General features: G+C 42.0%; 1 protein-coding gene across 2 annotated transcripts in view; it reads left to right on the forward strand.

Annotated features, from left to right (window-relative positions):
- Nucleotides 1-26,492, forward strand: part of COL4A1 (collagen type IV alpha 1 chain) — a 147,296-nt gene that overhangs the window by 76,519 nt on the left and 44,285 nt on the right. For both annotated transcript variants that reach the window (XM_004273605.3, XM_049701020.1), the window contains exons 3-18: nt 13,818-13,907; nt 14,012-14,056; nt 15,097-15,141; nt 15,249-15,311; nt 15,788-15,841; nt 15,992-16,018; nt 17,369-17,452; nt 17,539-17,601; nt 19,049-19,084; nt 19,613-19,654; nt 20,878-20,964; nt 21,479-21,505; nt 21,647-21,697; nt 22,806-22,850; nt 22,935-22,988; nt 25,145-25,186. In XM_004273605.3, coding sequence (XP_004273653.1) covers nt 13,818-13,907; nt 14,012-14,056; nt 15,097-15,141; nt 15,249-15,311; nt 15,788-15,841; nt 15,992-16,018; nt 17,369-17,452; nt 17,539-17,601; nt 19,049-19,084; nt 19,613-19,654; nt 20,878-20,964; nt 21,479-21,505; nt 21,647-21,697; nt 22,806-22,850; nt 22,935-22,988; nt 25,145-25,186 — 855 coding nt within the window. The remainder of the gene's footprint in view (nt 1-13,817; nt 13,908-14,011; nt 14,057-15,096; nt 15,142-15,248; nt 15,312-15,787; nt 15,842-15,991; nt 16,019-17,368; nt 17,453-17,538; nt 17,602-19,048; nt 19,085-19,612; nt 19,655-20,877; nt 20,965-21,478; nt 21,506-21,646; nt 21,698-22,805; nt 22,851-22,934; nt 22,989-25,144; nt 25,187-26,492) is intronic.

Below are 26,492 nucleotides of genomic sequence, written 5' to 3' on the forward strand. Positions count from 1 at the left end.
GGATCTTTCAGGTTCTGAGCTTGATTAATGAAGTCTTGACATTATTGCAGCATGTTGGGGGAAATGTTATTAGCCATGTGATACAGTCAAGGAACTTGGTTGGAGGGAAAGGAAGTCATTTGGGGTCATCAACACACATGTGTATTCTCAGATCTTTACGGAGTTAAAAGAAGAGAAGGGTGCGGAGCTCTTTTGTCTCTGCTGGTGATGTGCTGGCCTCAAAAAGACTCAGGCTGACACGGGAGAGTAAATACAATGTCCTGGGCTGGAACAGAATTAATATCCACCGTACCCATTAAGGAAAAAAATAAAAAACCTGGTGCATAAGATAAAGGAGGAATTTCTTAAAAATGTCATATTTTTTAAATACACAAGAAATTCTTATTTTCCTATGTTAAATTTAGCCACAAAAACAAGAATGAGATAATTCACAGGTCATGACCGATAGGAACAAAAAAAAGAGACGACACGGCATTTTCATTCCCTTTTAAAATATTCTGTGGCGTTTTAGGAAATGAAGTTGGCCTGATAGACATAGAAACAACGATAAATGCAAAAGAGATGTGTTTACATAGACGGCAGTCAGGAGGGTTTAGTTTGTAGGCAGGTGTTTCGTGCAGTGCAGAGCAGCTCTGAAAACGTCATCAAATCTGACTCTTAAAAGATCCGATAGGGAAGAGGGGCAGGTGGGGGGGGGGTCCCGTCTTACACAGGGCAGAACGGATTTTCAGAGAGTCCAAGCGATTGGTGCTGGAGCCAGTATGGGCATCTTTCGGTTCCTATGTCAAAGTTCTTTCCCCATCACATGACATTATCAGTCTACGGTGAGAACGTGGAAAGTAGGATTCCCAAAAGCTCCGGTCACTAACCCAGAGCAGAGATGCCTATTTTTGGAGTCAAGTTTGAAAATGGAATTCCTAGACCTGCACCCTCTTGGTAGGTTTATATTATTTCTTTGGAATCTTTAACATTTTGTGTTTCCTTATTCCTCATGAAGGTATTTAGTGAGCACCTACTGTGTGCTGCTTGTGCTAGGTGTGAGGGCCCAGGGAATGCCCCCTGGCAGGGGGTGTACCCGTAAAACCCAATTTCAATAGATACTTGCATTTAACACATTTTTTAAGAAAACATTGTTTTCCTTAATTCCTGATTCGCAGTTTCTCTCAAGGTTAAACCTAAAGAATATCTTGAATGCTTTTTATATTAGTAATTATAATCATTATTGTCAGGATAGTTCTGCATTTTTTCATATTTACTGTTAGCACAGACTTAAAAAAAAAAAAAAGCCATGACCTAGATTGTGGCATTTCCTGACTTTTATGTGCCCTAATTTTGTTCAGGACGCACGCACTTCCAGGACCCTGTCACACACCCACATTCATTTTCAAGTTCAAGTTAATAACATCCTTAGCTGTGGTAACAAAACCCTCCAAGGACTATTTAGGCATTGTGCACTAACAGGTATTTCTAAAATTTGCTGATAACATAGAATATGTCTCTTTAAACCTCAGGGTCGTTGGTTTGAAGGTAGTGAACGTAAAGCAAAGTGTCTTTTTGAGAAAAATGTATTTTTTCTTGTCTAAACTCAAAAAGCAGCTAACCTCCTGTTGCTATTTCATTTTCAATTATTTATGTTCCTGCAATCTCACTCCTTCCCCACAATCTTTAAGTTAGGAGGTAGGTTTTTGATAAATCTCATGGAACTTTAAAACACAGAAAAGGCACTTGTGCTGGTGAGTAAAGGTGCAATTTTGCAGGAAGGTTCTCAGCAGCTCCTAGGCCTCTGGGTGGCTTTGTGCTGCTCTGGGCACTTTAGATAAGGCCCCCCTGCTGGGCCAGTGCCCAGCCTCCTTCCTGCAGTGCGCAACATACCCAACCTTCCAGGGCCACCACAAGTGAGGTTCCAAGCTGCAGTCAGGCCCCTTTTATGTCTGTACTGCTTTTCTGCTTTAAAAGACAATTTCCAAGCCTATACTATACTATGTAAGGGAATAGGTTTAGGCAAAAACATTCATGATTTTGATTTTCAAGAGCTCCCTATGTCAAAACGTTATTATCATCTTTCGGGGAAGCTGTTAAAATTTGGATGGACTTTTTTCCTTCGTAAATGGCATAAATCAGGAGAATGGATTAAATTACCTTAAGTATATGTTTCCTATAAACTTGTAGTAGAAGGACCAAAGCAGATCCTTCGTATAAATTTTACTGGCAGTTGGATATTTAGAAATTGGTTTTTAGAGACCTTCTTACTACCATATTTGTACCTATTTTATGCACGTTTTATAGGATTTAATTTTTTCAACATTTACTATTTCCAGTCATTTAGAAAACTGAAGTCACTTTTCCCCCTGTATTATTGTTAGATTCAAATACTCTAAGTTTAAAAAAATGGGTGAAAAAAGCAATCTGAAAAGCATCCACAATTCACATTATTTCTAGGGTCACAGCATTTACCTGTCACTTAATAGCCTCAGCGCTCAGGTTACTAGTTTTATATTTAATTTAAATTACATTTTTAATTCCCATTAAAATTCTTTCCCTTAGAGTTCTGCATTGTAAGCCTTAAAAAACTGATTTCTCTTAGCTGTGCCTGCACTAATATCTTCAATGGCATTGAATATTTAATATTAATATATTAAGATAATGAATATTTAAGAAAAAAGTCTGGACGCTTTCAGGGTCCCCTGGGGGAATTTTGATTCGGAGGGGAAAAAAAAAAAAAAAGGCGTGGTCCCATTGCGCCCTCTAGTGGCGGGAAAATCAGAGCCCTTGGGGGCTTTCCGGACATGGCCCTTTCAAAAGCTCATGCCTCCTTTATTGCCTCTTAATTTAATGGGATCAATTAAGTGTAAAAGTTCTCTTTGAATCACTTTGTGTTTCGGAGTCCTTCCCCTAGGAAGGGACGTTTAGCTGAGATTCCATGGACGTGCTGGGGTGCTAGGGGACCATGGGGGTGGCGTGTGGGTACAGATATTTCAGGGAGCAGCGACCATCTGGAAGTGGGTTGGGTAACTGATGCCCACACGTTTGAGGCACTGTTTGGGCCCGTGAGGTGGTTGGGAGCCAAGACCTAGGCTGAAGCCCAGAGGATAACGGATGTCGGGGGAGGGTTATTGGACGGGGGTCCCCAGGAAAACCCATCGGGACGTTTGAACCTTCACATTGAGATCTGAATGTATTAATAGAGCGTGAGGCCCAGAAACACACACGTTTTCCGGAGAGCAAGCTCCCCTTGTTAAAGTGGAACAAAGCTATCGATTAAAGATTAACTGTATCAGGAAATGTATACACAAAATTGGACTGAATACACCCACCAGACTTTGGAAAAACATTATCAAAATATTTTGCTTCTTGCTAATTTGGGAAGCTGACTACTTCGGGGGAATAACTTTAAATATTTATACTTAAAATATTTTAAACAGATTACTGCTTTGGAATAAGACAACGAAAGCATTTTAGACTGATTTTTCACAAAGAGCCCAAGAGACAAATGATTGAAGAAAACATTTGCCACTGCTTACAGCTTTAAAGTGTGTCCTGCATAAGTGATTCTTGGCTCTAATGAAGGAGAAAGGTCTGGAATTTATTTATAAGTCCTAAGAATCTTTGGAAAATTTTAAGTTTTTTTTTGCCACCAACAATTTGTCAACACTCAAGTTTGCCTGTTGTTTTAGTAAGTTTTTTTTACTGGATCAGTGAAGCTGGACGGCTTGTTTGCTCTTAGCTGGCGTTCGGGGAAGAGTTTTAAATTGTTGATAGTAAGAATGAACTTAGGACTCCTTCGAATTATTCTTGGGTTGAAGAATGGTTCTTTAGAAAGCGTTTTGTGAAAAACTCTTTATGATTCATTTTTTTTCTCACCAGGTGATGTGCAAAGTGGATTTTTGTAGCTCGGAAAGTATCAGTTTTATTTCTTGCAAATGTTGACTCATCAGAAATATGTATTGTGTATCTCCTCCGTAACTGGCAGCCTGCTTGTTTTATATTACATATGATTTGAGCTTAGCTCGAAAAACCAACCTTCATGGCAATGTTGAAATTCTTAGAATTGTGCCAGAATTCCTCGTGGGCTCAAATAATGTTTCCATATCAGGATTTATCCAACAGAAATCTACCCTTGAACACGGCCTCTCGGAGAGGTTTCTGCATTAAGTGCTGTATCAGTGGGCAGTGTGAAGCTGATGACCCAGCAGCCGGGCCTTGGTGGACCTTATCCATTAGATGGACTTATCCACGGGGACTGCCTGAGGCGGAAAGTCCGGTGTAAAAACTGCAGTCCAGATGTGGGCAGAGAGAGAAAGGCTTTCCCGTTTACTTCCTGTACAACCAGCAAGCCCCCTTCCCAGACCAAACCTGATTATCTGCAGCTTCCGAATCTTGGGAGCAAGTCCCTACAAGCCTGACGATGGTCAAAGGGGGGAGCGTTGAGAGGCTGCGTAGGGTCCGCTTGCCCAAACCAACTCCATGGTGTAGGCAGAGTGGGTCCAGGAGGCTCCTGGAGAAGAGACTGGATCTTACAGTACACAAAGGTCAGGGAGTAAGGAGCCTTTTTATCCTTTTTAACACTTTTCTGCTTTTCTGATTCTTCTCATCCTTTGAATGTGTAAAGATGGGGAATGAGCTCATTTCTAGGAAAAAAACCTCTTAATTGCCCATCTCTCCCCACCCTCACGTGTCATTGCTAAAGCTCTTGGCATATACCCACATTTCCAATGGAGACCACGATGTAAAGATTCCTCATGTTGACCATATCAAGTGAAGAAATATCACCAAATCTTGAGAGAGAAAATGAGACTTTGGGGAAGAAGCCATGCTTTGGGGGCATGATCAGTTTACTCTTTCGTGGTTTAATATTGAAACGTTAAAATGCATGAAACAGTAGTCATGATAGAGCGATTATGGGAAGCGATCTTCAGTATTATATTTAAAGAAATGTAGTTAATTTTTTTTACTGAAGTATAGTTGATTTACAGTGTTGTGTTACTTTCAAGTGTACAGCACAGTGATTCAGTTATCCATATATATACACTCTTTTTCATATTCTTTTCCATTATGGTTTATCTCAGGATCTTGAATAGAGTTCCCTGTGCTCTACAGTAGGACCTTGTTGCTCATCCATTCTATATGTAAGAGTTCGCATCCGCTAACCCCACACTCCCGCTCCATCCCTCCCCCAAATGTAGCCTACTTTCCACTGACACGTACGTTCTTTTAACGTTCCAGGTGTATGTCTCGTGGGGCAGAGGAGAGTCAGCGTTCGCATCTTCTTCTTAGGAAAACCAGGCTTTTTCAGGGCTCTGGTTGTGTATGTCCTCCGCCTCTCCTCTCCTTTGCACGGGTGGCAATATTTCTGCCATAATGTCAAGCTGCATGGTGTGGATGAAGCCCAATGGGGCCTCATCCCAGAGCTTTTCCATGACCCTGTGACACTGATCGGAGCCTTCCCACCACTTTCCCAGCAGTACTGGTATTCAGGAAATGGTCCTGCAGATGTCTGATGGTTGCTGGGCTCAAGGAATTGGACTTGTGGAATTTCTGGCTCAGTCCTGAAGTCACCCATTGACTGTGACCCGTCATCTGAAATAGTTTCCCCATCACTGGACGCTTGGTGAGCTCTGGCTCCAAATGTGAATACTTTCGTCCCATCAATTATTTGCAGTTTTGCTTGGAAATGGAAATCTCAAGGCACCCGATGACGGAAAGGGAGAGCTGATTAAGTATCACGTCCTGCCCACACTGTCTCTCCCTGTGGCTTCTCTGGCCAGTTGTGGTGTGTTAGCCAGTCTCCATGGTGCCCACAGGGCTTTGGATTGGGAAGGGGAGGCCTGGGATCCCCTCCTGCCCAGCAACCATATTTTATTCCGTTTTAAAGCTTTTAGGCTACGTAGATAGAATCCTACCTCATCCTAAGTTCATGTGATGCTACTGGTTATTTCATCATCCAGTTACCAACTTTTACTGAGTTCAAAGTTCGTGCCAAACGCCGAATGAATAAAAAATATCCCTGCCTTTAAAGTACTTACTCTGGAGAGATGGACACCCAACTGCAGAATCTCTGCAATCAACGTCCCTTGTTGGGTGCATTCTGCTTTCTGATGGATGAACAAGCACATGTAGATGTCTCTGCCCAACAAGATGGTCCCCCGTCGAGAGGGGGCCCAGGTCTCGGGCAGCATCTTTCCTTGGGCGTCAGTACACTGTGAAGATCCATGATCATATATTTTTTATTTTTATTTTTTTGGCTGCTCGGGTCTTAGTTGCAGCACACGGGATCTTTGTTGCAGCGCACGGGCTTCTCTCTAGTTGTGGTGCGCAGGGTTCTATCTAGTGTGGTGCGCAGGTTCCAGGGTGCATGGGCTGTAGTTTGTGGCACGCAGCTTTGAAGTTGAGGTGCGTGAGCTCAGTAGTTGTGGTGCACAGGCTTAGTTGCCCCGCGGCATGTGGGATCTTAGTTCCCCAACCAGGGATCGAACCCACGTCCCCTTCATTGGAAGGTGGATTCTTTACCACTGGACCACCAGGGAAGTCCCAATGATCATATTATTATTAATTTTTTGAATTTTATTTATTTTTTATACAGGAGGTTCTTATTAGTTATCTATTTTATACATATTAGTGTATACATGTCAATCCCAATCTCCCAATTCTACCACCACTACCCGTCCCCCAACACTTTCCCCCCTTGGTGTCCATATGTTTGTTCTCTTCATCTGTGTCTCTATTTCTGCCCTGCAAACCGGTTCATGTGTACCATTTTTCTAGCTTCCACATACATGCGTTAACATACGATATCTGTTTTCCTCTTTCTGACTTACTTCACACTGTATTGACAGTCTCTAGACCCATCCACGTCTCTACAAATGACCCAGTTTCATTCTTTTTTATGGCTGAGTAATATTCCATTGAATACATGTACCACATTTGCTCTATCCATTCGTCTGTCGATGGGCATTTAGGTTGCTTCCATGACCTGGCTATTGTAAATAGTGCTGCAGTGAACATTGGGGTGTATGACTCTTTTTGAATTATGGTTTTCTCAGGATATATGCCCAGTAGTGGGATTGCTGGGTTGTATGGTAGTTCTATTTTTAGTTTTTTAAGGAACCTCCATACTGTTCTCCATAGTGCCTGTATCAATTTACATTCCCACCAACAGTGCAAAAGGGTTCCCTTTTCTCCACACCCTCTCCAGCATTTGTTGTTTGTAGAATTTCTGATGATGCCCATTCTGACTGGTGTGAGGTGATACCTCATTGTAGTTTTGATTTGCATTTCTCTAATAATTAGTGATGTTGAGCAGCTTTTCATGTGCTTCTTGGCCATCTGTATGTCTTCTTTGGAGAAATGTCTATTTAGGTCCTCTGCCCATTTTTGGATTGGTTTTTTTTTTTAAATATTGAGCTGCATAAGCTGTTTATATATTTTGGAGATGAATCCTTTGTCCGTTGATTTCGTTTGCAAATATTTTCTCCCATTCTGAGGGTTGTCATCTTGTCTTGTTTGTAGTTTCCTTTGCTTTGCAAAAGCTTTTAAGTTTCATTAGGTCCCATTTGTTTATTTTTGTTTTTATTTCCATTACTCTAGGAGGTGGATCAAAAAAGATCTTGCTGTGATTTATGTCAAAGAGTGTTCTTCCTATGTTTTTCTCTAAGGGTTTTATAAGGGTTTTACATTTAGGTCTCTAACCCATTTTGAGTTTATTTTTGTGTATGGTGTTAGGGAGTGTCCTAATTTCATTGTTTTACATGTAGCTGTCCAGTTTTCCCAGCACCACTTATTGAAGAGACTGTCTTTTCTCCATTGTATATCCTTGCCTCCTTTGTCATAGATTAGTTGACCATAGGTGTGTAGGTTTATCTCTGGGCTTTCTTTCCTGTTCCATTGATCTATATTTCTGTTTTTGTGCCAGTACCATATTGTCTTGATTACTGTAGCTTTGTAGTATAGTCTGAAGTCAGGGAGTCTGATTCCTCCAGCTCCGTTTTTTTCCCTCAAGACTGCTTTGGCTATTCGGGGTCTTTTGTGTCTCCATACAAATTTTAAGATTTTTTTGTTCTAGTTCTGTAAAAAATGCCACTGGTAATTTGATAGGGATTGCATTGAATCTGTAGATTGCCTTGGGTAGTATAGTCATCTTCACAATATTGATTCTTCCAATCCAGGAACATGGTATATCTCTCCATCTGTTTGTGTCATCTTTGATTTCTTTCATCAGTGTCTTATAGTTTTCTTAGTACAGGACTTTTACCTCCTTAGGTAGGTTTATTCCTAGGTATTTTATTCTTTTTGTTGCAATGTTCCTCTTTGATTTCTTCAGTGATCTCTTGGTTATTTAGTGACGTATTTTTTAGCCTGCATGTGTTTGTGTTTTTTATTTTTTATTCCTTGTGGTTGATTTCTAATCTCATAGCGTTGTGGTCAGAAAAGATGCTTGATATGATTTCAATTTTCTTAAATTTACTGAGTCTTGATTTGTGACCCAAGATGTGATCTGTCCTGGAGAATGTTCCATGTGCACTTGAGAAGAAAGTGTAATCTGCTGTTTTTGGATGGAATGTTCTATAAATATCAATTAAATCTGTCTGGTCCATTGTGTCATTTAAAACTTGTGTTTCCTTATTAATTTTCTGTTTGTATGATCTGTCCACTGGTGTAAGTGAGGTGTCTAAGTCCCCCACTATTACTGTGTTACTGTCGATTTCCTCTTTTATAGCTGTTAGCATTTGCCTTATGTATTGAGGTGGTCCTATGTTGGGTGCATATATATTTATAATTGTTATATCTTCTTCTTGGATTGATCCCTTGATCATTATGTAGTATCCTTCCTTGTCTCTTGTAACATTCTTTATTTTAAAGTCTATTTATCTGATACGAGTATTGCTACTCCAGCTTTCTTTTGATTTCCATTTGCATGGAATATCTTTCTCCATCCCCTCACTTTCAGTCTGTACGTGTCCCTGGATCTGAAGTGGGTCTCTTGTAGACAGCATATATATGGGCCTTGTTTTTGTATCCATGCAGTGAGCCTGTGTCTTTTGGTTGGAGCATTTAAATCCATTCATGTTTAAGGTAATTATCGATATGTATGTTCCTATTACCATTTTCTTAATTGTTATGGGTTTGTTTTTGTAGGTCCTTTTCTTCTCTTGTGTTTCCCACTTAGAGAAGTTCCTTTAGCATTTGTTGTAGAGCTGGTTTGGTGGTGCTTTTAAGAATTCTCTTACATTTTGCTTCTCTGTAAAGCTTTTGATTTCTCCGTTGAATCTGAATGAGATCCTTGCCAGGTAGAATAATGTTGGTTGTAGGTTATTCCCTTTTGTCACTTTAAATATATCGTGCCACTCCCTTCTGGCTTGTAGAGTTTCTGCTGAGAAATCAGCTGTTAACCTTATGGGAGTTCCCTTGTATGTTATTTGTGTTTTTTTCCTTGCTGCTTTCAATAATTTTTCTTTGTCTTTAACTTTTGTCAGTTTGATTACTATGTGTCTTGGCATGTTTCTCCTTGGGTTTATCCTCCTGGGACTCTCTGCACTTCCTGGACTTGGGTGGCCATTTCCTTTCCCATGTTAGGGAAGTTTTCAACTATAATCTTTTCAGATATTTTCTCGGGTCCTTTCTCTCTCTCTTCTCCTTCTGGGACCCCTGTAATGAGAATGTTGTTGCATTTAATGTTGTCCCAGAGGTCCCTTAGGCTGTCTTCATTTCTTTTCATTCTTTTTTCTTTAGTCTGTTCCGCAGCAGTGAATTCCACCATTCTGGCTTCCAGGTCACTTATCCGTTCTTCTGCCTCAGTTATTCTGTTATTGAGTCCTTCTAGTGTATTTTTCATTTCAGTTATTGTATTGTTCATCTCTGTTTGTTTGTTGATTAATTCTTCTAGGTCTTTGTTAAACATTTCTTGCATCTTCTTGATCTTTGCTTCCATCCTTTTTCCGAGGTCCTGGATCATCTTCACTATCATTATTCTGAATTCTTTTTTGGGAAGGTTGCCTATCTCCACTTCATTTAGCTGTTTTTCGGGGGTTTTATCTTGTTCCTTCATCTGGTACATAGCCCTCTGCCTTTTCATCTTGTCTATCTTTCTGTGAATGTGGTTTTTGTTCCACAGGCTGCAGGATTGTAGTTCTTCTAGCTTCTGCTGTCTGCCCTCTGGTGGATGAGGCTATCTTGATCATATTATTTTAAAATAATATAAAAAATAATTATTATTAATAATAAAATAATAATTATTTGAAAAAATAATTTAATATTTGACTGAAAGATAGTGATCCCATGTTGGCTATTGAAACAAGCATAACAGGCCTCTGACAGTAAGATCTTTGAAGACTGCTTACTCTAGATATATTTTGTGTTAATTTCAGTTTTTGTTGTTGTTAATGATGTTATGCTATATTATCCTTAGAACCTTCACACTATTTCGACCTCACCATCCTGAGGGCTTTATTGGTATTTGGATTTTTGACTAAGATTTGAAGGGGTCTATATTCTAGCATTGGATTTCCATCATGAACTTGTTTCTACAGGTATTTTAAGAGGAAGGGAAATAATTGGGTATTATAAAAAAAACTCTTTTATTCCCACATTTTATGGATTTTTTTAAAAAGGTGTATGCCCTTCTCTAGATAATTGATGATGCAAAATTTGTAAGTTGCTTCATGCACGAAACTCTATTTCATGCCTAATTTAGAATGGCTGATTTTGATGCCAAGATTATTCTCCATAGCTGTGTTCGTTCGTCTATAGCGTTGTGTTTTTTTCTCCTCAACTTCTGAATTTCATCATTTGAGGGTATAGTGATTGTCACTTCCATGGTTGGTATATAAACTTTTTAAAAATCAGTACAGTACACTGCACTGACGTTCAAGAATAAAACCATTAGATGCAGTTGCCTCAAAGCATTTTGGGTAGTATTATACAAGCTTCTTTTTCTCATCTTCCACTTTAAGTTCTTGCTGCTGTGGTAACCGTGGTTGTGGATCTCACTTGGGCTGCCATATCGTCTTGGACCTTGCCTCCAGCACATCACGGGAAAGAGATGACTAAGGGGACCTGTTCCTAGGGGATTTTAACTCTGCACATTCAGCCTTGAACCCCAGCACACGAGTGGCCACAGCTGCGGAGTCTGGCTTAGAAAGGACCGGCATGAAAAGCCTTTGCACGATGTGCCCAGCTGTTTGCTTTTTCCGTAACCCTCGTGGAGATTTGCTGAAAGCTCGGAGGAAGAATTGGGCCCATGTGCAGTGTGTGCTGTTTGCCAGCTAATTGTATAGCTGATTGAATGCTTATCCTGTCTGTTTGCTCTACTCTGGTGCCCAGAATAGCCTTGGACGGGGTATGGGATATTAGATTATTCATGTGTACTTTTGTCCGAACAAAAGATTAGGAAACTTAAAAAAAAAAAATATGTGCGAGATGGCAAGAGCCATGTTCACGGGGGCGTCGCTTCCTCTTCAGCTTCTTAATTTCAAATCTCTTGGGATATGGAGCTTCCTTAAGTGTTCCGGTGACACTGGGGAAAGAATGTGGGCCTGTGGTGAAAGCCGGGACTGGGAATTCAGATTTCTGAATCCTGTTCCCAGGAGCACGCAGGGGTCAGTGACATGTGACGCGTCCGTGAAACATCAGAATCCCAATTTCCCTATCTGTGAAATGGACATAAAAGGGGCTAAGTCGATGTGGGTGAACTATTTAATATTTGCTGGGAACCAGCTTGCTCTAGTGACCTAGAAGAAACACAGACGGAGGTAGAAGTTGACCTCATTTCTATTTGTGGCTTCAGTGCTGACTCAATGAGAAACTTGTAGAAATCAGCTCATCTGGCTCTGGGTCTCCATGCAGTCAACGATGACACTGAGAATTATAAAATCTTATCTGCACTGGGTCTCCTAGTGATACTGCCGATATTAACCGAGTACTAAAATATGACGCCAAACGCGTTAGGAAGCTTTTCTGCTGATGTGCCTTTCGTATTTCCTTCGCATCTCATGCCAGGTTATTTGAGGATACTCAGTTCAGTGTTCACAGTTTTTAGCCAGCGTTTCAATTCTATTTTGGGTAGAATTTTCCCACATCTGAATCAAGGGAGGAGGTTGATATGATGTCAGCGAACAATCCGTCTCCAGCGCCAGGATTTTGTACGTTTGTATCTGCTGTTATTTTAGGTTAAGAATGAATGTATTTAAGTAGCTTTACATTTGGACAAGCCTTGGTCTGAGAATGTTTTTCTTTCCCGGGCCTCAGGGAGGATGAGCCAGTGTTCTGTGTCAAGTCCTATGCTGGGCTCTGGGGAATATTAGCATCTGTTCTTCCTGGTTGATCCCTCGATGCAGCTGGTCCAAAGGGCTGGGCCAAACTGCAGGGCTTAACTTTCTTTACTCCATTTAGTATCTGTTGGTCTCCTCTAGAGTTTGAAATAATCTCTTTCCCATTTATTCACACACTGTTTCTGGCTTCCTGCCTTTTACGCTTCCAATGACTCCCACGATCCGTGGAGGTCCCGTGATCGGAGACCGAAGTTCAGAACCACGTTTCTGCATTTCAGAAAATGCAACAGACGCACAGTTCACCAGCAAGTTCTGGGACTGGCTGAGTGGTTTGGAAAGAAGGATGACTTTGGAAGTTTGGGTTCTGTGTCCTTTCATTTATGCAATGTTGAACAACTTCAAGTAACTTTTGGTAATGTGCTATTTTGGGTGGTAAGTGTTTATGTGATGTAAGGTATAGCTTGTCAGTTTATGTTTTACTTTGAACTAACATGACTGTAGGGAAAGTAAGGGATCCTGTCTGTAATCTCCAACATGTCTTCTGTTTTTGAAAATTGGCTGAAGATGCTTACTTAATCTACCCAATTTACCTTGTGAGGTTGCACTGAAGTCCAAATACTGTGAAGGGAATAGATTTTCTTGAACTCCTGTCCTGATTTTAGGCTATTTCATACTGGCAAAAAGTGTGGCCGTCTTCCGCAATATCCTTAATCAGGCCACTGGGTCACTGATGCTTGCAGAGGAAACTATTTCCAGTATCAAACGGTAACGCCTCATCTCTCCACGTTCTTGTTCCCGTTGTATTTCTTCTTCTTAGTGTCTTGTGCTCACATGGCCTAGATCTCCATTCTCTGACATCCAGCCTGAATTGTCTTTGCCTGTCTCTTCACACATTCATTTTCCTTTCATCCTTCAAGGGCCACCTCAAAGCCAGAATCCCAGCCACGTGTGTGGACCCTAAATAATATTCATTATGTTAAGAATACATTTTATTTCTTTTTGCTCCTCGAAGGCAGAGACCGTAATTAAACCTCGAGTCTACCTTTGCAAAAAAAAAAAAAAACCCAGTTTTTTAAGAGATGCTTATGCAAACCCATCGTCAGACTGTTCATTGCACAGAAAAGTCTCAGCATCTTGCCCTGAAACTGCCACCGTGAGCTCTGCCTACACACCTCCTAAAGGGGAGCCTTGACTGATGTCTGCTCACAGAATCTCAGCGCTGTGTCTGCCAACAACAAGAAGATTCCACTCATCAAATGAGGTTATAAGCCATTCAGTGAAAAAAAATCCCCAACTATCTGATTTTATTTCCCCAACAAATTACTTAGCCTTTAGAATACAGTATATAGAAAGCACTGGACCAGGGATCACACGTGAAACATCCCTGCCCTCAGAAGAGCGAAAAAAGAGCAGAGAGAAGTCTCCGAGATGGGACGTAGGTGGCAGCGTCTCTTTTCAGATGCGCATCGTAGGCTGGTTGCTGGGTGATGCTGAGTGGGGCTGATTTCTCCTTCCACCTGCCCTTGGTCTGACTTGCTCTTTCGTCCTCTGCAGGGAGAAAGAGGTCTCCCAGGGTTACAAGGTGTCATCGGGTTCCCGGGAATGCAAGGACCTGAGGGGCCGCAGGGACCACCAGGACAGAAGGTGAGCTTGGCTGTCGTGGGCGCAGGGGCTTGGGGGAGTGGACTTGAGATGATCTGTGCTGCTTTTGCGACGAGTGGTCATTGTGGCATGTCTGTCTGTTCCAGGGTGACACCGGAGAACCAGGACTGCCAGGAACTAAAGGGACAAGAGTGAGTACGATTGTCATGAAATTGGTAATGACTGTGGGCGGGATCTGATACAGGGGTGCTTCCGCAGGGAGGGCCCTTTACCCTCCCCACCCCCAGACAGTCCCGAGGGGCATCCTATCCCCTCCTTCCTCTGTGCCCCCCTCCCTCTGCCTCTGTGCTTGGAGCCCAGACAGCGTGTGTCCTGGGCACGAGGGCCCAGGATAGGTGGAACCCGTGTCCTCGACCTCCAGTCCTGCCCCTGGAGCTGCTCACTTCTTGTCCTCTGTACACGTGTTTTCTCTCCTCTCTCCTTCCTCAAGGATTCCTGTAGGCGTATTTAATTGGGGGAGGGGGGATGACACGCCTACAGGTCTTTGAAGAAAGGTGTCTTCATTTAACGTGCAAAGTGGTAACGTGTTCAGAGCTGCATTCCCTCGTCCGTCTTCACGGTCTGCTTTCTTTGCTACTCCCGTTCCTGGGACGTGCAAGCAGGGAGACCTTTGAAAGCAGAAAAATAGGAAGACACTGTAAAATGTAAACATTTTAATTCTGTTACTTAGTGGAAAGGGAAGTGTGCCCGGTAACCCGCCTTCCTGGGTCTTTAGGGCAGAAGATAGGGGATAACATTGTAACTGTTTGGGATGGAGAATACCTGGATTTCAGCCAGAAATAACTTAGATTTTCTTCCCTCAATGAACTGATTTATGCCATACACTCTACTTCCCAACTGTTTGAGATTTTAATGTAAATTTATCTATCTATCTATCTATCTACCACCTAGAAATTACAAAGGATGAAATGAGGGCAGAGTTATTTTGTGGATGTGCAGCCTTGAGTTTAGAAGTATTTAATCGTCAGCTTTTGATGATGAAGAGTTGCTACTGAAACGCCAGGCCATCTGGCTACCTGGGCTAGACCCTAAGATGCCTCCCTGTCTGCTTAGGGCCGATGTTCCAAATGTCAATAGTTAGGGTCCGACATCCTCAGCCAGGTGGATGCAAGTGGAAGGAAATGATGTTCTCCCACACTCAATGAAAACGTTTTCATCTCCATCCTTACAGGGACCCCCAGGAGCATCTGGTTACCCTGGAAACCCAGGACTTCCTGTATGTATATAAAAGGCACCTGCTTCCTTTATAAGATGTTTGATGTGAGTTATGGCAACATCAGTGATTTTTCTGATTTGGCTACTTGTTCACCTTGTTAATTGCAGGGTATTCCTGGCCAAGATGGTCCTCCGGGTCCCCCAGGTATCCCAGGATGCAACGGGACGAAGGTAAATTTAGAACCGGGAGCCTCCCTGCTTGGTGCGTGTTCATCTAACTTTGCACCTGGAGAAGTCAGGCAAAGTTGTCCCGTGAACACAGTTTTAATTGCCACAGTTGGAAAGTTACTCGTCTTACACCTTTCTTTATTTGGTGAGGAAACACAGTTTTCCCACGTTTAATGTTCAGGAAAGACATCATTGTGCCTTTCTATTTAGTAGACTTTTATTCTAAAATTGCCTTAAACGCTAAATTTCTCACCTATAATCTATTACTAAAGCAAATAAGAAAATGCTATTATTAATTCTTGTCTCAATTAAATTCTCAAATATTATATTTCTTCTATCATGAAGCAGCACTGAGCAATAGAGCTTGTAACAATTTTTAGAAAATGATTTTCACCAACAAATGAAGCATGCCTGAAGAGTAGGATGGGGTAACGGATGGGAGCACGGCCTTTGAGAGTGACTGTCTGCTGTCCCCCCAGGGTGAGAGAGGGCCTCTGGGGCCTCCGGGTTTGCCTGGATTCGCTGGAAATCCCGTGAGTATTGGGCTGTTATGTAAGAATTTCTTCGGTGCTAATTTCTCTCTTCTCATTCCATTGCCTTTCTTTTCCTTTTTTTGCCCTCATATCATAATGCTAATGTTGTTTTGAGAATAACAAAACTGATACCAACTTTTTCTTTCCTAGGGGCCACCAGGGTTGCCGGGAATGAAGGTACGTTATTTTATTTTACTGGATTCATCCCAGGCTCTGTTTAAAACAGATGCCATAAAAGTAACTTTACTTTAAATCACTTTGGTTGGTTGATTGCCTAGTAACCTATTTGTCTAAACTCTGCTACATTAAAAGATACTTAGGTCCTATACACAGACTTAAATTTTAGAACCTAAAGTTTCAACACTAGGCACAGTTTCTTCATAGGCAATAAGCAGTGATGGGAAGCAGGGTGTGATGGGAAATATTAGTGATGGGATGTGAGTCCCTGATACTCCTCGTCCAGAGCCATGGGTGGGGCTGTCGACAGGATTCTGCAGAGAAACAGAACCAGTAGGACGTGCGTGGAGGTATTTGTGTATTATGTGTGTGCCGTACATATACAACAGGCACATATAAGGATAGATTGAGTGAGAGAGGGAGATATAATTAAAATATATATTTTACATATTATATAATACATAATATAATATATTATTGTATATCAATTGTATTATATGTTGATTTATATGATATAATATATATAATACATAATATTATATATTATAATATTTAGTTATATACTAATTTAATTATATATTTCAATATATAATATAATTAAAATATATTGAGATAAAATAAATTCCTTATTTTAAGGAGTTATGTGATTGTGGGAGCTGGCAAGTCCACAATCCGTGGGGCAAGGATGCAGGCTGGAGACCCAGGGAAGAGCGATGGTCGGGTTCAAGGGCTGTCTGTAGGCAGAGTCCGCCTTCCTCACGGGAGTCCGTCGTTTTTCTCTTAAGGCCTTCAACCCATGGGGTGGGCCCTCCACCGTGGAAGGTCATCTGCTTTACTTCAAAGCTACTGATTTAAATGTCCATCTTATTTAAAAGTACTTTCATGTCAACCTCAGACTGGTGTGTAACCAAGTATCTGGGTACTGTGGCCTGGGCACGTTGACACCTAAAACATATTCTCACTGCTTTTCCGAACATGATCATGCTGGGTCTTTTCTTGAAAGAGAATCCTTCTGCTGTGAGGACAGCCTGTGGTCACACAGCCTTTGGACCAGAGACCGGGCCCCGGTCTAGAACTCCTCGTGCCTGGGGGCCCGTCACGTGGAAGTATCACACATCCTTCCGTTCAGCGGTCTCCACATTCTGCCCTGGTTGCAGCCCCCTAATGCTGATCGTTAAGACATGTGAACCCAGGAGACGGCCGGTCTGTTTATTCCAAGCTTAGACGGAGGCTAAACCCCAGACTTGGGCTGGTTCCACACCAGCAGTGCGTGCCTCTTACGCCGTAGGTTTACATTCTCTTTACATAAATATCAGTATTTGTGACTTTATCTTATTTTTCATCCCTTAGGGGGATCCAGGTGAAATACTTGGCCATATACCAGGGACCCTGTTGAAAGGTGAAAGAGGATTTCCTGGACCCCCAGGAGCACCTGTAAGCATTTGCTAAATAATTACGAGCACATGCCGAGTCTGCTCCTGGTTTGCATTTTAATTCTTTTCTTTCTCAATGAATTATAGGGTTCGCCGGGACTGCCAGGGCTGCAAGGTCCTGTTGGCCCCCCGGGATTCACTGGACCACCAGTAAGTTTGGGGGGAATATCCCTCAGAGGCATTCAGAAAGCAACTGTGGTGGGGGGTGAAAACTTCACACAGTGGTGATCGCTCTTAATCTGGATGTGAGAATGAGCTTCTGTCTTTTTGAAACATTTTTTATTGGAGTAGGGTTGATTTACAGTGTTGTGCTAGTTTCAGGTGTACAGCAAAGTGAATCAGTTATACATACAAGTATATCCACTCTTTTTTTTAGATTCTTTTCCCATATAGGCCATTACAGAGTATTGAGTAGAGTTCCCTGTGCCCTACAGTAGGTGCTTATTAGTTGTCTATTTGAGCTTCTATCTGAAGGGGTGTTTGATTGGCACTTATGGTCCACATACCCCCAGAGCTGTGGGAAAAGGATGCTAATGGTACCTCATGCCGAGACATCCCACAGGGACAACATGTTGATTTTTCGTGGGGCTGCGTGGATGGGAGCGCATCCTGTGAGGAGGGGATTCAGAGATGGGCAAGGCAGGCCCTGCCCTGGACCTTCCCTTGTGGTAATGCAGTCACAGCAGAGGGCCTGCTCTGTTGGGGGCTGTGGCCCCAGACCAGGCTGTGAAGAAGCTGCAGTGTCTCTGGGACAGAGACTAGAAACTGAGCATCAGAGAGAACCTCCCAGGAAGCTCTGCTCTGACATCAGCCGTCCCTCGCAGCTGATAACCCTGAGGACGAGGGTGGCATCAGCCCCTTCTACTCACACATTTTTGGGGGCACAAGAGACTTAACATTAACAGCACTTATTTGTCGAGCGCCGCGTTTACTAGGAATGAATGATGTGCCTGGGTTTGCCGTCCCCACTCTAGCCTGCCTGAGAGTCCTTGAGAGATGTTCAGGCTTTCTTTTTAAATTTACTCTTTTTTTAGGGTTCAAATCCAGCAATTCTTCTATCCATTCCTGCAAGATGTAACCTCTTTTATATTCTTGTAACGGCCTCGTTTTCATGAGGAAAGAATGACTAGTTTCTCCTTTTTAACGATTATAAAAAGCATTCTGAAATTTTGTTGCAAACACAGGAACTTGGGGGACTTCATACCATCTACCCACTTAAAGAATTCATTTAACTTTTAAAGAGCGGCAGCAGTTTTCAAAGTGGACAAACGTTTCCACACTAGAAACGCTAAGGCTTGTCAAGGGTTTGGCTGGTTTCATCCACCGTCTGATAGCCCAGCAGATGCTCAGATCAGTGCATTCCACAGGCCAACCCCTAAGATTTTGAAGGGTTTCCATCCCTGTTAATAATTGTCCTGAACTAATTTCTGGTTACTTGCAAAGTTTAACAGTTCTATAGCACAGGAAAAATATTTAAATATTTAACAAATAAATTACCACCTTAACCGTGATATCTGAAGATAACGTCAGTACAGAAAAGCATTTAAAACTTACCAGGGTTGTGAACTATATTTAATTAAAATGCTCTTTCCTACAGGGTCCCCCAGGCCCTCCTGGCCCTCCAGGTGAAAAGGTAAAGATTATTTTTCATTTGTCTTTCTTTGACATTGATATAAGACTACCGTGAAATTTCTGTAACTCATTTTTTACATCTCTGTAAAAAGTTTTGGGAAATTATAATTTCTTTATCTATCTATATATTTATCATCTGTCTCTTCACCTATCCATCAATCTATCTAACCTATCACTTAATCTACTGATCTGTTGATCTGTCAGTCTGTTGATCTATTGATCCTTCCTTCCATCCATCCATTAGTTATGGAATCATTGATCTTCTCCTTAGTTTTTTAAAGCCAGAGTCTAAAAATCTTAAACTTTTTAAAAAAGGTTTTTATAGGATTCTTTTTCAATAATACTTAAAAAAACCTTTTTATAGACATTGACTACAACATGACCACAACTTTCTTGAAAGGATTATGTCATTGGGAGACGAAGTTATCGCCTCAAATGTACCATCTTGTTGCATTTCACGTCATGTTTGTTACATGATTTTGAACAAAGTAAACCATGCTAATAACGGATTCTACTTCTTAATCAACAGGGGCAAATGGGCTTGAGTTTTCAAGGGCCAAAAGGTGACAAGGTGAGCGCTGTTTGCTTTGGGGAGTTTTCTTGGTTAAAATCCCAGTTCTAAGCATGATCAGGTTTCTGCCTCTGGACCTCCTCTTGCACGCTCATAACCATGGATACCCTTCTCTGAATGTTCTTGAGTTTGTTAGTGTTTTCCCTGAAGGCACGGCTAGAATTCCCTGAGGTGACTCTATGTGGGATCTGACCCACAGATGCCGGTGCAGTGAGGCCATTTATCCCACTTCTCTGTTCATACATTCAATCAAAATGTGCTCAGGCCTGGACTTCATTATAAAAAGGTCAAATTTAGGACCTGTCTGTTAGTAGCATAACCATTATATCAAGCCCTGTAAAGGCGAAAGCCATCGTACCAGAGATGGGGGGAAAGAACCTTGGAGGCAGGAATGCACAGGCCAGAGCAGGCAGCCTCCTCCTGCTGAGAAAGGATGAGAGGCCGGCAGTGGGTCCCTGATGCTCTGGGGATCTCTCCACCCCTTTCCCTGGATCCGACCCACGGAACGGACACCAAGTGGCCATCCTTGGAATTGCGGCTGCACCTGGCCCAGGGCCCAGGCGCTCAAGCCGGTGTAGACGACTGCCAAGTGTAGTGGAGGTCCGGGCAGAGTGGGTGAGCGCTGGCTTCCTCTTCCCACCCCAGATTTCCACCCAGTCTTTTCATAAACCTCACAGTAAAGTGATTCTGCAGTTGATGCAGTTGAAGTTTTTGGACCTCCTTCGTCGTGTGATGGCTGGGGTTCCTGTATTTCCTGTTGTTCCCAGCAGTTAGGATTCTGAGGAAGAGATCCCTGATGCTTCTTTCTGGTTTACGTAAAGAGACCTCCTTTCTTCCCAGGCGTTACTAGGCGGCTGGTGTGCCTTTCCTCCATGCCATCAAATGTGACAGACCAGCATATGTGTCCCGGCGTGTATACATGTGCTGTCTGTCTCCATGCGTGGTCTGTGCATATATGCACACATCCATCTGTCCTACAGATGTTCAAGTTCCGTTGTTATGGGGTGACCCCTGAGCGGGAAAGCCTCCTCCTGGCTTTATATCCTTAGTGGACCATCTTCCTTCTGAAACTTAATTTTCTGCTGAGGCAAGGACAGGCTGGAACAGAGTACAATCACATTTTCAAACCAGATGTTCTCTTCTGGGCTTTTCCCTCCTCTGCATTTCTCTTCCCTGTATAATTACCTTTATGCTTAATTAATCCCAAATGTTTGCATCAACAGGGTGATCAAGGGGTCAGTGGGCCCCCAGGAGTCCCAGGACAAGCTCAAGTTCGAGAGAAAGGAGAGTATGCTGCAAAAGGAGAGAAGGTGGGACAGACTTTGTCCAGTGAATGCCGGCTTCCTAACTGTGGTCAGATTCCAAGGCGTAAAGAGAGACTGGGTCAAAATTCAGTTTCTCTGGTTATATTCACTCTGACCTGAAAACGGGTTTTTATAGACCACCCATCCCATAAAAAGTGAGCTTCTTAAGGGCAGAGGCAGCTGGACCTGGGTTGGAGCGAGACTAGTTTGAGGCTGATCCTCTGTGTGAGGGTTTCTTAAATGCACCAAGGTTGGGAGGGGACGGCTGGGACACAGGAGGGAGAGAGCTGAGGGTGGAAGGAGGCTGCAGTTGCTGTGGGTCAGACGTATTAACTCTGCCCTTCTTACATCCATAATCCAGTTGATGGCAGGAAGTGGATGCTGCAGGCCAATGTGAATTTCTTGGTTACTATATCAGGAAAAGGTGTTTTTTTCCCTTTTACCTGTTCCACGTAGCATATAAAAACTGATATAGCCACTAGATAGTGCTAATCTTTCTCTCTTTTGAAACTTATTTTAGGGCCAAAAAGGTGAACCTGGATTTCAGGTAAGGACTGAAATCTTGTTTATCATTATCATTTTGTGGAAAAGACTGTAATGTGTTCCACCTTCAGTGGAATGCTTACTTAATTTAATAGTTTATTCAAATATACGAATGACTCTAACTCTTGCTCTTTTTGTCTTTTAGGGGATGCCAGGGGTTGGAGAGAAAGGTGAACCCGGAAAACCAGGACCCCGAGTAAGTGCTTTCAAAAGTCCTGTAGAGAATGGACTTGAGGACACGGGGAGGGGGAAGGGTAAGCTGGGATGAAGTGAGAGAGTGGCATGGACATATATCCACTCCCAAATGTAAAATAGGTAGCTAGTGGGAAGCAGCCGCAAAGCACAGGGAGATCAGCTCGGTGCTTTGTGACCACCTAGAGGGGTGGGATAGGGAGGGTGGGAGGGAGACGCAAGAGGAAGGGGATATGGGGATATATGTATACATATAGCTGATTCACTTTGTTACACAGCAGAAGCTAATGCACCATTGTAAAGCAATTATACTCCAATAGACATGTTTAAAAAACAAAGTCCTCTTATTCCTGATGTGAAATCATTTCTCCTGCATTCCTAGAATCACAGGTTCATAGGAGCATAGACTGAAAGAGATTGTAGGGGTCTTTCCTCTGCTGAAGGGCCTTTCTGAAGCCCTGGGAGCAGGAATAAGGAGGTGGTCACCGTTAGAAAGGCCCCCGGGACGGCTGACGCCCTTTGTTATTCAGATGATTCCTCCGCCCCCCCACCAGACAGCGCCCCCTGCCGGCCCCTCACTGAAAGCCAGCTGTCCGCCTGCTCAGAGCACCAGGCACCCTTCCCGGCCGCCTCCCAAGCTCGCTGGGAGCTCTGTCCAGAGCCCAGATGCTTAGGTGCCTCTAGAGCCCTGAGTGCAGTGACAGGAGACCCACCCACCTTCAGTAGCTGAGGCAGTTCAGTTTCTACCCTGAAACGATGCATGGAAACTTCTATTAAAGTGAATCAGTGCTGTACCGTCTGCCAAATACTCACTTGCTGATAAGAAAACTTCTCTGGTGTAGACTCGGCTGCCAGATGTAATGATGTCTTAGAAGAGTTGGAGCTAATCAACCTCCAATTTTTTAAATATTGAAAAGTCTCCTTCTATTGTTGTAACTCTTTTAGTTCATAGTTATTTAATGTATACTCCATGATTTGTTGCTGTAGCATGGCCAACTCACCCAGAGGAGTCATACCACATAGTAACTTGTATTTGATTCAGACCCTTGGTGTTAGAGCACGCTTATTATTATTATCTATGCACTACTAATATTTAAATCTTTATTGTACAGGGAAAACCAGGAAAAGATGGTGAAAAAGGAGAAAAAGGGAGTCTAGTAAGTATTTCTCTGTGGTTTTGTAAAAGCAAAGCTGTTACCCTCACTTACTGATGATCGCTGTTGCTTTCTGTTCCATTTTAGGGGTTTCCAGGGGATTCGGGGTACCCAGGACTCCCAGGCCGAGAGGGTTTAAAGGTAAGTGGTGACCCTACTTTGAATTTTTGCCTTCATTTTGTTCAACCTAGAGGTTTTTTCTAGAAAAAAGGACCAGGCACTCAAAGAATACAGCTTACGTATGCTCCATGTGAGGAAAAACACAACCTAGTGGTTCTGTTTTGTGCATAAATTTTCAAAGAAAAAAATATAAAACGTTTCACGCATTTAAGTTTTTGTGTGTTTTTTGTAGTAGATAAATTTTGCCTGATTATGAAACCAAAAAATGCAGAAACATATAGAGGAGAAAAGAAAGCCTGTGTAATTTTTCTATTACGCACTCAGAAATGGTCAGAGTTAGTAATTGTCCCATGTACACACACATGAGACTTTTAAACAGTGGTACCGCATGCTATATCTTGCTTCTTCCCCCAGTGACATGATGAGGATATATTTCAACATCCATACATGTGGTTATGCATCAACACTTATGAGATCCATACCTTTCACTGCATGTTATGTAGGCCATTAACACACTTTTCTCATTATAAGTATCTTTATCCACTTATCTGATCATCTCCCATCATAAACTCCTAAAAAGTATAATTTTGGGGTTAATTTGGGGAAGGTTTTGTCATACGCAATAAAATTGCCCCCAGAATTGCACTTCCATCACCCTGGGACTCTTTCATTTGATAACCATTTGTTATGAAACTTTAATAAATATTTGCCAATCAGATACTCAGAGAAATCTCATTGTTGGTTTATTTTTCTCTTTTAATCATGAGACTAGGTAATGTAGATCTCTACTAAAATGAGAAATGGATTTGAAACATTCATCTTTAACAGTAGGGGGAGGACCTCAGGGTTGGTTTATCAACGCCAGTGACAAAGGGAGAAATCCTTTTCTAAGACTGTAACTTTATGAGAAAGTCAATTCTTGTAGATTGGAAAAGGTAACTATGTTTCGAATATATTAGCTAAGATCTTTTTAAGCTCCCATAGATATTTCTAAAATCTCTTCTTTTATTCAAATTAGAAAAATCAAAACATCTAATTCTGGTTTAACACCTGACTTTGAAGCCTTAGCTTAAAAGGAAAAAAAAAAGGAAAAAAAGGGGAAAAATGTGCATTTGTGACATAATGTGCATGTATCAGGACATTTAAAAGTGTCGTTATGGGGGCTTCCCAGGTGGCGCAGTGGTTGGGAATCCGCCTGCCGATGCAGGGGACACGGGTTCGTGCCCCGGTCCGGGAGGATCCCACATGCCGCGGAGCGGCTGGGCCCGTGAGCCATGGCCGCTGAGCCTGCGCGTCCGGAGCCTGTGCTCTGCAACAGGAGAGGCCACAACAGTGAGAGGGCCGCATACTGCAAAAAAAAAAAAAAAAAAGTGTTTAAAAGTGTCGTTATGATACTTATATAAGAACATTAGATACAAGAGGATTGATTTCTTTGAGTTTTTCATCTAATAGGGTTAAGTTAAGCCTCAAAGTGATGAGAATTTATCCATCCAATGTTTTCCAGTCATGCTGGATTTTAAGGGGAAAGAAAAAACCCTAAGTATCCTTTTATCATGACTTCCAATGCAGAGTTAGACAGTCTTACACCAAAATCCTCAAATAAAATGATTTCTTTAAGAAAATACTTGTAGCCACCCTAAGCTTTCATGTCATTTTATTTCATTTATTTTTTTATTGTATTGAAAAACCACTGTACGGGATTTCCCGGGCAGTCCAGTGGTTAAGACTCCGCGCTTCCACTGCAGGGGGCATGGGTTTGATCCCTGACTGGGGAACTAAGACCCTGTATGCCGCAAAGTGTGGCCAAAAATAAAAGAAAAAGAAAAGAAGAAAGACCACCATATACGAATTCAACTTGCAAATGATTCTGTTGAGGTTCTCTGAGAAGCATGAGCTCTTTTGTAATGCGGATAACTAGCCTCGCATTTATGTTTTGTAGAAATCTCAATTTTCGGATGTCACACTTATGCAAAGCAAGGGGAGATGTATGGATTTCGGTTGTAATAGTTGCAGAGCACTTTAGACTAATCACAGTGAGAGATTCTAAGGAGAGGACAATCCTGTTAGTGTACAGTGGGCACAATCTATTTTTCTAGGAAAAAAAGAGTTCAACCCTGCTGCTGGCAAGGCAACCTGTATAATTAAAATATACAAGTAAAGTTATTTTTCTTTTATAGGGAGACAAAGGTGAAGCCGGCCCTCCTGGCCCACCTGGAATTGTGAGTAACAGTGACATTTGCTGTCTGTGAGATCGTTTGAAAAGAGGGAAAGAGAGAGACGGGCTGGCCTGTCACCTAGGCCACATGCTCCACAGTGTTCCTAGAATTACGTTTTGATGTAGGGGGTACACAGAATTTGAACCGATCATTTATATTTTGTATCGTGTGGCATTTGGTATTTACTTGTTATTGTATTTGGACAATTTCTGCATATCTTTGACCACTAAAATTAAAAGAGTTGCACATGGATGAGAATATTAGCAACACATTTTGAAACGTAAAAAAATAATTGTCTGTTAAGGAAAATGCTACTCAGAGAAACAGGTCATCCATGATCTGTCTTAGCAAAACAAGTTTTATTTTTTGCAAATAACTTTTGACTCCTTGTCCGTATACATATTTTTATATACTTGCAATCCAATGTACGTAACATTTTTTCTTTTTAAAACTGAACATTCTTCACGTTTTCAAGTTATCTTCAAATGGTCATTTTCAGAGCGTTGTGCGATAATTGTTGTAACCATTTTGCCCCAATTCTTTTTGGAAACAGTGAAATATGACCGTTCTCTTGTTTGCTGCCCTCTTGCATGGGTACAACGTGGTAGTGAATGTTTGTACGTGCCTGTGTGTGTCTGTGTGTGTTAGGTGAGGGATTTGAGTAATCCTTCTTTAGGCTGCATTTCCAGAAATAGGATTACCAGATCAAAGTATTATGGGACCTCCTTATGCATTTAACACATCATACGATAGATGATTCCATTTCCCATATTTCTAATCCAGCAGCTGCCTTTGAATAATCTTTTTTTACCTTAACCTCATCAGCAGACCTTAATAATCCCCATCATTTAATTGCTGCAGAGGAATTGCATCTTAAGGGTAATAGGCAATATTCGGCATGGTCCTTGTCTTCGAATTTCAGCAACTCAGAATTGGGGTGAACTGGTTCACCCCTTTTTAGTGAGGGCCCCGGTGCCTGCTTCTTGCCCCATATCACGAGGACCTTAAAGAAGTCCCCACTTTTGACCATTTAAAAAAGTGAAGCATAAAACCTCTTCCAATAAAAAAAAAATGTGAGTGTTCCTGTTACCTATTGCCTGAGGAAATTTAAGGCAGTTTTTCAGACAATACTCTTTAAAGAAGACTGTTCTTCTTACAGCTTGCATGGACTTTGAGAAATTCCATACCCCAAACCTCAGAATTAATATGTTTCTAACTTGGCTTCATTGGTAAAGCGCCTGCCCAGCAGATGATTACAAAAGGAAGCAGAGCTGCCTGGCGAAGTTCTCTGCAAGGAGGGCAATACCGA

The sequence above is a fragment of the Orcinus orca genome, chromosome 18 (assembly GCF_937001465.1).
Source record: "Orcinus orca chromosome 18, mOrcOrc1.1, whole genome shotgun sequence".
Classification (NCBI taxonomy): Eukaryota; Metazoa; Chordata; class Mammalia; order Artiodactyla; family Delphinidae; genus Orcinus; species Orcinus orca.